The sequence below is a fragment of the Ursus arctos genome, unplaced genomic scaffold, assembly GCF_023065955.2.
Source record: "Ursus arctos isolate Adak ecotype North America unplaced genomic scaffold, UrsArc2.0 scaffold_8, whole genome shotgun sequence".
Classification (NCBI taxonomy): Eukaryota; Metazoa; Chordata; class Mammalia; order Carnivora; family Ursidae; genus Ursus; species Ursus arctos.
Window position 1 is genome coordinate 36,370,955 of NW_026623100.1, and position 13,419 is coordinate 36,384,373.

At 57.1% G+C, this 13,419-nt stretch overlaps 1 protein-coding gene across 34 annotated transcripts in view; it reads left to right on the plus strand.

Moving 5' to 3' along the window:
- Nucleotides 1-4,415, plus strand: part of DYSF (dysferlin) — a 209,874-nt gene extending 205,459 nt beyond the window's left edge. For all 34 annotated transcript variants that reach the window (XM_044392323.3, XM_044392349.3, XM_026483173.4 and 31 more), the window contains 2 exons: nucleotides 329-476; nucleotides 4,149-4,415. In XM_044392323.3, coding sequence (XP_044248258.2) covers nucleotides 329-476; nucleotides 4,149-4,187 — 187 coding nt within the window. In that variant the 3' untranslated portion in view covers nucleotides 4,188-4,415. The remainder of the gene's footprint in view (nucleotides 1-328; nucleotides 477-4,148) is intronic.
- The last annotated feature ends 9,004 nt before the right edge of the window (nucleotides 4,416-13,419 follow it).

A 13,419-nucleotide genomic window follows, 5' to 3' on the forward strand; every position in this document is an offset into this window, starting at 1 on the left:
CTCAGGGGGCCGTAGCTCACCTCACGCAGCAGCCCCTCGCGCCTTCGCCTGCCTCCCACAGCTCCAGTCTGTGATTAAGTTCCAGGTCAGGAAGGGGAGCTGGTGGCTGAGAACTGGGTCTCGGAGGGTGCCTAGGGCTTGGCGGCACCGAGAGGAGGAGGACAGCACGGGCGATGCGGCAGAGGCCCGGAGGACAAGGGAATGCAGAGGAAAAGGGCTGGCGGCCCTGAGTGGGGGCAGGTCCCGGGGCCAGCGGTGGAGGGCCGGGGCGGTTTGGGAGCAGCCCGGGTAGGGGGTGCCCTGCTGACCTCTGGGGTCTCACTTCCAGGCGCCCTGACACCTCCTTCCTGTGGTTCACCTCCCCGTACAAGACCATGAAGTTCATCCTGTGGCGGCGGTTCCGGTGCGCCATCATCCTCTTCATCGTTCTCGTCATCCTGCTGCTCTTCCTGGGTATCTTCCTCTATTCCTTCCCGGTAAGGCGGCCTGGCGCGGCCCGGACACTGTCTTGGAGGAGCCCCTGGTCTGATGAGGGAGACGGAGCCCCTACTCTGGAGAGTCCCCAGTATGGTAGAGACAAAGTCCTGCCCTTGGGACGAAGTCTTACTCTTCGTCCGGGGGGACTGAGTTTTTGCCTTTAACGGGGAGACATAGGTGTCCTCAGCAAGTGCCTAGCTCTGTAATCCACACTGGCAGAAGGTGAGGCCCCTTGGGCAGGGGTGGGCAGGGGAACCTTCTTAAAGGAGCGTGAGGCAGTGGGTCTGGAAGGGAAGGGTAGGTGTGGATGGTAGAGCAGAAGGGAAGGCCCCCCTGTTTATAAGAATGGCACCTGCTGCGGTCCAGGGGAAGGGAGGCCCTGGCGCTGGAAGAGGGTCCCCGGTCTGCCTGAGGGCCTTGATGGAGTGCGTCCTGTCTCCTGCAGTGGGGTGGGTATGGGGGAAGGTGTGGGCGGGCAGGAGGCGGCCCCAGGAGCCTCTCACCAGGGCACGTTGTGGTGCTGGTAGGAAGCCAGCTGATGCCTGGGAAGGAGCCGCGGGGGCCACTCTAGCGAGGGCGGCTGCACCCCTGGCTTCACTGGGCGCCTCCCGGGGAGGAGTAGCAGGGCCTCTGTTCCCTGTCTGTGCTTTCCCGCCCTCACAGCTCATCAGGGAGCCCCAATGATGCTCCAGCCCCCCGCCCCACCGTGTCTCTGGAACTTCAGACTTCGAAGGGTTCCCAGGCTGATTCCTGATTTTTAATGTTCTTTAATTTTTAAAAAAACTCTCTCATAAGCAAATTTCAAATTGATATAAAAGTAGAGAGAATAGCTTGATCAACCCCATGTCACCCGGATTGTAATGGCAAAGAAATGGACACCCAGTGAGGGGAAGGGACTGGCTCAGGGCTGCACAGCTATCCGCACAGCTCCTGGTCTTCGGTTCCGGCCACTGTGGGCCTCTGTCCTGCTCAGCACCAGGCTGCCGGCCAAGGGCACTGTCCCCACAGCAGGCAGTCTGCTCTGGGAATTACAATTATGTGTTCGTGTGCTCTCTGCTTAGTGAATCCTCCAGGAGGAGAAGGAGGATGGAGAGCTCTCTCCCACTGTGGCTGGCGAGGCCCTCTATGAGCAGCGCACATCTCCTACCTAAGACGGTTAAAACCCCAAAGCCATCCCCTTTAGTCCCTCATATCATGGACAGTGAGGAATAGCAGGGGGACCATCTGGCCCAGCTGTCCAGACCCCAGCTGCTCTCTGGGCCATAAGTGACAAAGGAGGGTCTAGAGCCAGGATGGCTGATGTGTCCGGCTGCAGGCCAGGCCCTCTAAGCCAGCTGTGGTCACCTGGAGCGCCTTGCTGAAATGCGCTCCGGGGAGAGTCGCAGCCAGTTGTCTAACTCTGGCTGCGGGCTAGGGGAGGGCCCAGGTTACAGGGACCTACCTGAAACATGTGCAGTTTGGGGGCCCCTCTTGAAGCAAAGGAAGATAAAATCACGGAATCACCCATACGGGCCTATGGAAGTGCACGTGCCATGTGGCCGCCTGGGATCCGGACTCGGGCCCAGGACTCTGCCTTAGTGTCTCCTGCGTTGGGACAGGCCCGGGTTGCTGAGTCAGGGAAGCATGGTTTCCCTCGCCGGCCTGTCCTCAGGCTCCCCTCCTCTCATTTTGGGTACATCTGGCTGCTGCTCAGTCAGGTGAGGGCTCCGTTAAGCACAGGGTGTGCTGTGGGGATGAGCAAGGAGGTGATGAGCTCTGCACCGCTGGGGAGCATGGTTCCCTGGGAGACGCAGCGAAGCCGGTGGACAAGGGACAGGGTTGTGCTCCATCCCGAGGTCGGGCCAGGGGAGTTGAGGGAGAGGAGAGCTGGCGTACACTCTTGCTCCTCAAGGCCGTGGTCCGAGGGGCAGCAGCGGCAGGACCAGGGAGCTGGTTAGAAATGCGGAGTCCTGGACCGGCCCAGGTCTGCGCAGGAGAATCTGCACTGGGCACATCGAGGTTTGCGAATCGCTGCTGTGCGGGACCAAGCTCTGTGCTTAGAGTCAGACGTTGGCTAGGCTCCGGCTCTGCCAGTGACGTCCTTGGTGACCTTGGCGAGGCTCTCCCAACCCCATGAAAGGGGGGCTGGGCTAGGACTGCTCTGCCTGGCTGCGACTAGCACTGTGGTTAAGGGAGCTCTTTTGCCTTCCCTGGGGGTGCTGACATCAAACCAGCCTTCTCCTGAAGAGCCAAGGGGAGGGCAGGTCCCAAGTGTCACCACTACCCATTCTGTGACTAGCTCCAGCCTCTGACCTAGCTGGCCCTGCCCTGCCAGGTACTTGGGTGGCAGGCCAGGCCTTGAGGGGTCCAGGGAAGGAGGGCCTGCTACCTGGCCAGGAGAAGGAGGGAAGATTTCTAGTCACTTCAGCCTGTAGTCCCTCATCTCCGGGGCAGCCTTAGCCCCAGGCCCTGTGGGCAGGAGCAGAGAAGCTCTTTGAACAATAGCCCTGCTGAGAGCTCCTCCCCTGTCTTGTCGCCCAACTGTGGCATCACTCTCCTTGAGTCCTGCTGGAAATTGTCCTCTTTAAACTACCAACTCTGCTTTCCCTCTCCCAGAGCTGCATGTGAGGGCCAGATCCTAGGTGAGGGGTCCGGGGCTAGAGGGGCAGCATAGGCCTGAGGCTGCAGACCTTGTTTGTTTGTAGGTCTTTGCTACCACCTGGGCAAATCCTGCTCCCCTCCAGCCAAGTCGCCCGATCACCTGGTGGGTCCTAGACCCTCACCTGGCTCTTAGGCCTTGGGGGCCGAGGGTCTGGTAGAGAGGGGCCTAAAGCCAGGTCAGCTCCCCTCCAGTTGGCCCAACTTCCCACCCTCTTGGAAATTGCCCTGGGAGGGGGACATGGAGGGCAGCCTGTCTGATTCCTCCCAGCTCCCCCCCCCCCCCCCGAGAGCCAGCCGGGAGCAGGGCCAGCGTGGGGAGGCAGGAGGCGATCTGGCGGGGAAGGAGCGGCGGCTTTGTTTCCAGAGTTGGCTTTCCCGGGCCGGCGCTGGGGAACATACTGTCCCAATTAGGAACCTTGTGTTGTGTTGTATGTGTTTTCATGGTTTTTTGGGGGGAGGAGTGGGGAGGGGAGATTCCTGTCGGTCCTGCAATAGGCAGGGCTTAATCAGGGGTGACCCATCTCTGGTGCTAACCTGCATGGTGGGTCATCCCCATACACCCCACCCCTCAACCCTCTCTGTTGGCTGGATGGGAGTGTGGTGGCCAATGAGCTCATGTGGGTTCCCATGTGGAGATGCATGGGAGGTCCTGGGGAGAGTCATGGCCATGCCTTCAGGCCACCCATCTGATGGAAGAGGCCAGGGCAGGCCTGCCCCTGACCAGGCCCTGGATGATCAGAGTCCTCTTGGCAGGTGGCTGGAGCATGGACGTGGGCCTTGGGTTGGTGGGGGAGAAGACAGGGCCATTCAGGCAGCCGTGGCCCCAGGTTGGAGGGTGCAAGCAGAGTTTCAGGAGGGTGTGGGCTTGGGTGGTTGGCGAGAGCCCCGGGAAGTGGGGTGTCGAGCTGAGTGCCGTGCGGGGGGTGGGGAGGGTAAGGTGTAGGCAGGTGGTTGAGTAGGTGAGCCTCCTTTCCCAGCTCTCGCCCCTCTGGCAGCTGTCATCGTGTGTCCCTCCTCTTCCCTCCCTCCAGAACTATGCTGCCATGAAGCTGGTGAAGCCCTTCAGCTGAGGACTCCGGCCCAGGACTGGCTGCCTTCTCCACCCGGCTTAGCCGAGCTCCGCTGGACCTCCAGGCCTCACCAGCCTGCCAGGGGCAAGCAGACAGACTGGCACACGCTCCAAGAGCTGGTGACATCGAGTCCTGGGATCACCCTCCTTTCATCATTTCTTTCGCCCCCAACCCAACCCTTTTTGGATCAGCCCATGTGTATTTCAGTATAAAACAGTTTGAACCACAGGGCCATGTTGGCGTGTGTGTCCCTGGAGTACCTGAGTGAGGTGTGACTGTAGACGACAGCTGTGTCTGGCTGGCTGCGGTGTGAGTGGGGTGTGGGCCCTCTCTGGCTCGGCATTCTGAGTGGAACGTTCTCCTTTGACAAGACTGGTCGGGGTGGGTGGGCTTTGAGGCTGGGTCTGCCTAAAGACCCAGCTTGTTCTGGTTCTCCTGGACGTTCCCCTTCCCCCCACCCCTCCTCACTTAGGCTTCTCCTCTTCCTTTCCCAGGCTGCGCTTTGCTTAGGCGGGCGGTTACTATACCTTCTGTTTCTTTGACCATGCCCAGGAAGAGGATCCACTTTATCCGAGTGGATCCCCGCGGAAAGGGTCGGGCCAGACACTCTCCAGGCAGGGATGGCTGCTGGACCTTTGGCTGGGACCTTATCCCCCACAATTTTGGGATTTCTTGTGACTCCCTCGCTCTGCTTCCTTACCCTGCTTAAAGAGCTGGTCTGTACAAACACACCTTTTTCTTGTGGTCCGAAGCTTAGCATTAGCTGCGGTCTGTCTTCTCCTGCAGGAATCAGGCTTAATCTACAGGGGCAGCAGGAACGTACTTAGAGAAAAAGCAAAGAGCATGAAAACATCGTGTTTCCAAAATAGAGGCCTCTGCTTCTCTCGCCCGAGGGGCTGGAGCTCTGGAGCACAGCGCTGGCCGCCTCCTCTCCTGTTCCCCAGGAGGGCTTCTCCTATTTCCCGCTGTGAGCCTGCTCCCCTGTCCCGGGCCCCAAGGCCCCAGCGTGATCCTTCCAGGGCACTTGGCTCTTCGCTGCACTCTGGGGCCCAGACTGAGGCCCTGCCTTGTCTCACCTGACTGGCAGACGGGGGTGAATGGCACAGGGCTGATGTCCTGGACCCCTTTGGGTGAACTATGCTTTGAAGAATGATTCTCTCAGAGAGTGATTCTCTCTTTGGGAGATGTTCAGGCTGGAAGTGGCCCTCAATATCCAGCTGGGAAAGATCTGAAAGGCAGGGCAGGAGTCATGCACTCATTAAATCATTCACACTTTTCATTCATTCATTCATTCATTCATTCATTCATTCATTCAAGAAATGTGTGTGTGTGTGTTAGTGTGTAGCCACCCGTGCACCAGGCAAAGTGCTAGGCTCCTTGGATCAAGATAAACATTGGTTTTTAAAGATGGCTCCTGCCCTCCCACATCTCACCACCGAGTCGGAGAGGAAGCCAGATCGATGGGCAATGACAGTGCACTGATGGATGAGCAAGGGTTGCAGGGTTAAGAGCAGAGTGGAAAAGAAAATAGAGGGAAGAGAGTGTGTGAAGACTGGCTGGAGCCAGAAACGAGTTCAAAGATCTGTAAGAATTTCCGTGTGGGCCCTGAGCAGTGGTTCTGAACCAGGGGCAACTGTACCCCTCAAGGCGTATTTGGCAGCACCCGGAGATGTCTTTGATCGTTCTGGCTGGAGGGTTGGGTGGGGTGAGGGCGCTCCTGGCATCCAGCAACCGCTAAACATCCTTCAAGGCGTAGAACAGCCCCCTCCTCCCCCCAATAATTATCTAGTCCAACATGTTGTTCCTGTTGCTGTAGAGAAACTCTGGCATAGAGATAGTGGATTCTAGAGATACTGAAAATTAGACTTGATAGGCCCCGGGGGAGCAATTGGCTAGGGCTGGGAGTGGGGTGGGGTTCGATAGGAGATATCTTCCAACTGGGATAAATCTCCGTTGTCTGGCTTTACGACTGCTGGTACCTCTCATGAAGTCCGTTTGGACAAGAGAGTCCAGACATACTTAGCGCACAGTCACAATACCCTTCCAGTGCACAATGTCTCCCTGCAGTGATGGTGTCTCTCCCCCCTGCACAAAGTTCTAGAGAGCTTCATCTGCATTTGTGTCTCCCTGTCCACACCTCACCCTCACTCCTCCACCCACTGTGGTCTGACTTCATGCCTGTGGCAGACTCTTCTCTCCTCCTCCTTGCCGAAAGAATCCTGATGCTGTTCAGCTTTCCCAAGGCCAAGTGCTGAGAGAGCAGCCCCGCCCCAGCCCTAGTGGAAGGGGTCTTCTTTGATCGAACCAATCAGAGTGACGCCATTCCCCTTGCCAGTGATTGGTTTAGGGAGGCGCAGGTGACTCGTTTATGACCAGTGAGACCTGAGGGGAAGGCAGTGGTGGTGGTGGTTATGGGGGGTGGGAAGCCGCTGGGAAAGCTTCTAGGAAACTTAATCCCCAATAACAAAGGACACACAAGGAGGCACATGTTCCTCTTCTGCCTTTGAATCTTGATTGTGGAAAAATGTAATGACCGGAGCTATGGCAGGCATCTTGTGATCGTGAGGGGACAAGCCTGAGGCAGAAAGGCAGCACACAGAGGATAGCAAGGACCTGGTTCTCCGTGAAGCTGTCGAGAAAGAATCCACTCTGGAACTGCCCCAACTTCTCGTCTTGTTACGCGGGGTCATAAATTCCTTATTGTTTCAGGCATCTTTGATTGTGTGGTGTGCTACCCGCAGCTCGCAGCGTGCCCGCTGGTAAATTTCGTGCTCCGCTGAACGCTGTTTTACTGCGCTGCCAATAACCAGGGCTCCCCTGTACAGGCGCCACATCTAAGACGTCATACCTTTATTATTTATTATAACAGTTTTCCTACAGATGGCGGTAAAGTGTTTTGTTCTAATAAAACCAGTGCGTTACAATCGTTTTCTCATAGATGAAACCACCTTGAGGAAGGGGCACCTTTTTCTCATTCACGCCGGGGCCCCATCCAGCCCCAGTTGTTAAAGCTCTGGCCACTCACCCTTCCAGCCTCTCAGCAGCACCTGGCGGCACCGAAGTTTCCTCTGCTTCGTGATACACTTGCTATCGTTGGCTTCCGTGACACTGCAGTGGGCCACTTTTCCTCCTCTCTTTTCTTCTCTCTTTCTAGCCATCCTCTGTTGGTCTACAGTGTTCCCCAAGCTCTGACCCCGGCCCCCTGTTCTTCTTACACTGCACGCCTCCTGGGCCACCTCACGTGTCCCTGTGGCTTTAAATGCCCTACGTCTAGCCCCCTTTCCGCTCTGGGCTGTAGCCACGTCATCCACCATCTTCCCCACGCGGCCTCTCCTGAGGGCAAGTCACAGGCACCGCAAGCTCGAGAACTCCCACTCAACATCTCCGTTCTCCACCCCACGAAAACAGCTCCTGCTGCGTTGTTCCCTCCATACACTCGGTCCCTGGCGCTGGACGTGTGGGAGGAATCCTCGAGTCTTACTTCCTCCTTCCCCCTTGTCCAAGACATCACCAAGCTCCAGATTCTGCCTCTCAAATCTCCCTGAATCCAGCAACTTCTCCACCCATTCCCACCACTTCCCCTTGTAGTTGGGCCACCAGCACTGGCCTCATGGAACCCCAAGTATCATTCCTTCAGTCCTCCTCGTCTCGGCTCCCTGACCCGTGGTCCACAGGCGGTGGAGCTGAGCCCGGTCTGGTTCTCCACCATCCTCAGGAGGGAGGCCAACCATCCTGGCACAGGGCTCCTCCAGAGGCCATGCCTGGCTTGCCTTTCTTGTGTCATTTGCTGCCTTTCCCTCTGCTCTGCTGAGCTGAGCCATGTGCAGACCTGGCCTCGGCCCCTCACTCAGGTCTCTGCCCGGCCCTCCCTCTGGGGTGTTTCCCCTGACTCCCCTGACTCTGGTGCGCGCAGCCACCGTGGAAAACCGGCGGGCGGCCTTGATTCTCCGGGCCTCCCCCCACCCTTAGTCTGCGCCTCCAGGCCTGAAATCGCATCACAATTTAATGAGATGTCTGCTTCCTTCACGGAAGGGACTTTACTGAGCGTTTCATGGAAAGTTCTCTTTAAATAGCTAGGCCCTCAGAGTCATTTCAAAATGGATTTTTATGTTCTGACATTCAGTTGGTTCTCAACGTTTGAGACCCATTCTTGCTGCAAGGTGGAGAATAACTCTCATCTGTTCGAAATGGTTCAGTAAAACTTGATAAGCCTTCTGTATCCAGAATACTTAGCTCCCTGCCATTATTTTTCTCTGATGGTGTTTTGAAGAGGTGTTCTGTGTACATGCGTGCACACACATGGGCGCGAGCTCACACACACATACACGCACGCACCGTTTTCTGCTCCTTTCCCCGGGCTATGTGGACAGCCCAGGAAGGGTGACAGGGAGGGTGGACAGACAGAAAGAGCTGTAAGCCCAGCCCTGGCCTACCCCTGGGCCCACACCCCCCTCCCCATTTTGCCTCCACCTCCAGGGAACCCAAACGTGTCTCAATCCTCTCTCCATGTGTTTCATAAATGTAGGATTATGGGATTTCCAGAGGAGCCAGGTGGGCATCCCCTGACAGGGACACGGGGACAGCCCTGGAAACGTTTCCTGCTTGCAGGAGAGAACGGGGAAGGGCCGGGTTCGGCCTGACGTGCTTGTCCTTACATGGCGGCTGAGCTACTGACGTGACAAGCGGGAGCTTCCCTTCCCTCCTTTCCCGCTCGCTGCCGTGCCTTCCTCGGGGACGACCGGCTGCAGCTCCTCTTCCCTGTGGCTTGGCCCGGTGTGGGTTTCTCCGCCTCCGTTTTGGTCTCCGTTTTCCATGGGGTGTGTGTGCGTGTGTGTGTTTGTACAGCATGTGTGTGTAAAAGAGACAACAGATGAGACAGATGTAGGGAGAGACAGATTCATGGTGAGGGACAGAGGCAGAGACAGGCGAGCCGGAAGACTGTGGCAGTGGGGACGGGAAAGAGACCAGCACCTCGCCCAGTGGCTGGAGCATGTCCTCAGTGGGCTCATCATTCCACCAGGGGCCAGAGCCGGCTCCCTTCTGCCCTCCGCACTGGCTCCCAGGCTTATTCGATTGGAAACAGAGGAAGGGAGGGAAAGAGAGACAAGCCCCCTGTGCTGGCCCCCCCAGTCCAGTTGGGGAAGCCACATTTCCCTCATAATCCAGTAGTTCATTGTGGGTTCCATCAATGACCCCGGCTCCACGTCCCTTCACTCTGCAGGGCTGGCTTGTGTGTTTGGGGGGTTGGAGCTGGGGGCGGTGGTTGGTTCTAGATATTTCCACAATCAGCCTGGGGCCAGAGCCTGGCTGCCCCTTCCTCCTGCAGACAGCGGGGATCACTGTGGGGTCCTCTGGGAGCTCACCTGTGCCCCTACCCCCAGCTTCTGGGCCCACTCCATCCCTCTGCTGGCTCAGGCCTATGTAGGAAACTCTTCCCTTAACTGCTGGCTTCAGCAGAGATGTTCTGGGATCTTTTGAAAAGGAGCCTGACCAAGAACCAAGGGTGAGACAAAAGACCAAAATCCACAAGGAAATCACTCACACTTATAATGGGAAACGCTGGTATCTTTTTCCTCTTTGTAATCTACATTTTCCTCTCCTTTTCCTGGAGCACTCTGACTACCGAGGCTCACTACCCAGAGCCCAGGAAGAAGGCGTCAAGAGACCCTTCAGGACAGGGAGGGCAGAAGGATAATACTGTGTGAAACCCCAGGAGGGCAGTCCCCTTGGGTCTCCCAGGGAGTGGGAGTGCAGAGAGGCCTGTCCTGTGAGCGCTTCCACTGGAGGCCCAAACTCACCTGGAAGATACACGTCTGGGAGCAGAGCTTCAAGGACCAAAAGGCTTCTTCCGTCTGTAAAAGGATTCCCAGGCTGACAGATTCCTGGTCAAAAGAGAGTTTACTTGAGTGTGGCTTTTATTATTTTTTTTAAACTTTTAAGGTTTTATTTAAAATTCCAGTTAGTTATAACACAGCGCAATATTAGTTTCAGGTGTACAATGTAGTGACTCAACACTTCCGTACAACAGCTGGTGCTCCTCACAAGTGCCCTCCTTCATCCCCAACACCAGAGTGTGGCTTTTAGAATCAGGCATACCGCGGTTCGAGCCCTGCCTCTGCCACTTAGCTCTGTGACATCTGACAAGTCACTTTACCCCTAGCCCTCTGTTTTCTCAACTGAGACATGGAACGAGGGTGGCCTTTCCCTCGCAGGGTGTGGTGGGGACCAAGATGACGCATAGTGCCTGACACAGAGGGAGTGCTCACTTTATTTTGAAAAGGAGCTCTGGGCTGACGTGGGTGTTGGGGAGGAGGGAGAGCACTGAAGAAGAGGACAGGGCAGGTGAGAGATGGCTCCCCTCTCTGGGGGTCTCCTCCGGTGTGGGGGTGACAGTGACTCCATTTCTCTTCCGGTGGCGGGGGGCGGGGAGGAACTGAGCTTGCTGCTATCGGAATGAGGGCAGGGAGTGGGAGAAGGTGGGCGGCTGCCCTGATGCCCTGGCGGCACCCATCACACCATCCTGTCTCGGCCACCATGTCCCGGCTTTCCTTTCGTAGCAAAGCAGCACGGCCTCAGTTACTCCACTGGGGCTTTGGGTGAGCTGGGGGAGAGTTGCCCACAAATGGCCAGACTGGGCATACCTACAGATGTGCACGCTCGAGGACTCCCTCTGGCCCATAGACACCCACTCGGGCAGATGGCTGCATCCGTCATGCTCAGACCCACCCAGGAAGCCCTGCGCTCTCAGACACAGTCACGAATGCAGGCGCACGCACACTCCCAGGCTGCACTCAGGGCACACATGCTTTCTCTCCATGTGTGTGTGTTTCACATTGTCAGCCAGAATGCTCTGGAAACTGAAGCAGAAAGGAGCGTGTGAATGTGGCCATCATCAGGGATAAATTAATCCCAGACATGTAAAGGGTTTTCTTTTTTCATTCTCAGCCCTACTGCAAATTCAATTATGACTCTCTGCCAGCTACTGAAACGAGGGGACAAGTAAGTACGTGGCTGAGCCTGGAAAATGGGGCAGGGCAGGGGACCCTGCTTGATCCACACCCTCCTTTCCCTTCCCCGCTGTCCAGGATCCAGGAAAGAGTTGCAGTCATTCCTGGATCCCCCACACGGATCGAACCTTGGGGCAGCAGCAAGGTGCCATCCAAGAATGGAGAGCTGGCGGAAGTCGAGCTGCCCTCAGAGCTGAACTAGGAAATGACTGCATGCGGGACCAGAGCATAGGCTGGCAAAGGCTCCCTGATGAGGTGACTGGTCCCAGGGCCTGGCAAGTCTTCATGGAATACATCTAGGGAGAAAGTGTGTGTCTCAGACACCCAACTTGACTCTGTCCAGGGAAGAGAGACTTGGCGAGGGGATCCCTTGGTCATGAAGCATTGACTGTCCCTCTCCCTTGCCCTTCGTGGGCAAACCTCTGGTGCTGTTGTGGCTTCCAGAACAGGCCTGCTTACCAGGAGTGTGGGCGTAGATGATGCTGTTGCCAGCCGTGCCAGCCACGGAACACTTCCACATGGGCGTTTGGGTTTACGCACCCCTTTCTGAGCTCCATTAATGAGGGTCTGCTCCTTGGAGCTGGACCTACCTCCCTCGGACCCACCCACACCATTAGGGGGCTTAGCTAGCGAGCACACCTAGAGGTGGGGGGAGCCCAAGAATGTCCCTTCAGAAGCCTGCTTGGGGAGGGGGATGTGAACAGCCTCTCCTTGGTGATACCCTTCCTTCGGGTTGTGGGAGATTTGGGAGATTTCCTGTCTGCCCCACAGCAGGAATGAATTGCATCCCCTCTCAGACGGAGGGGCAGTCCTCTGTGACAGTGGCCTCTTCCTCTTATTCTTCTAGAGGCAAGCAGCAGGTAGGGGAATTGAATTACTCTCGGGATTGCAGGGATGGGGGGATTGGGTGTGTTCGATTCCATGAGAATTCCTGAAGGAGGTCAGGTGAGGCTGGTTTTGAAAGAGGATGGGTGAATTGGCGGAGACTGGATTTTACACGAGGGTGCTGTGTGTGAGTGGCCAGTAAGGGAGTTTGAGGCTGGGAGAGAGCAGATAGGTAGGAATGGCCCATGACCCTGAGCTGAAAGCTGTCCCCACCCCCCACTGGAGGTAGGGGCTCTGTCTGCCCCTCCCCCGGGGCTTCTGGGGCCTCTTACATAACCCAGGCCTGGCCAGGGAGAGCTGGATTTTCACAGTTAGGCTCAGGCTGCCAGAAGAATGAGAAAAATGGGCCTGAGGGAACACCTCCACCACAGAGGATAGGAGGAGGAGGCCAGGGAGGGAGGCCAGGCAGCCAGGGATGTGTGTGTGTGTGTGTGTGTGTGTGTGTGTGTGTGTGTGTCATTGTGATTTGTGTGTGTGTTGTGTGTGCATGGTATGTGTGGGTATGTTTATGTGGGGGGTGTGTGTATGGTGTGTGTGCATGTGCGATGTGTGTGTGTGTGTGTGTGTGTGTGTGAGACAGAGACAGAGAGAGAGAAAGAGAGACAGAGGGAGAGAGAAGGCTGACTGTGTCAGCCCCTGGTCAGTCAGTGCCGGCCTTAGGAGCCAGGGTCCCTGCCCCAAGGAGCGCCGGGTGGGGGAGGCTGCGCCCCGTATTCAGTCAGGCTGCCTCAGATGCCCGGGACTCACCTCCCACCGCGCCAGGCTCTCAGGCCCGCTGCACCCAGGATGAGCCCATCCCTACCAGCAGCTTTCCTCTCCTGGTCCCAGTGGGGTATGGAAGCTTGGGGAGGCGGGAGGGGGAGCCCCAGCTCTTCCCTGGCCTCTGGAGTTGGCTCCGATCAGGGGTGAGGCCAGAGGGGGAGCCCGTTGGCTGCTGAGTGCCAAGCGCAAGTCAGGTGCTATGGAAGGCACACTGTCCCCTTTAATCCTCACCTGTGAGAAGTAGCTGTTTTGAGCCCCATTTTAGAGACCAGAAAACTGAGACTCAGGCCACAGGGCTGCTGATGAAAGGCAAGTCCAGCCATGTTGACACGGAGTGCTTGCTCTGTGCACGCTCCCTCCCTGCCCAACCCCAGTCTCACAGCTGGTGACTTTCAGCTGGACCCAGAGTCCCTGCCCCGGGGGGGGGGGGGGGGTCGGCATGGGGATCAAGGAGGGACGACTGTGCGACTGTGCGTGGAGGCGGCGTCGGCACTGTGAAGTGCGCCCATGCTCTGCTCTAAGCACAGAACTCCTGCCCTTGGAAAAGCTCCCAGTCAGGGGCCCAGACAATAAACAAT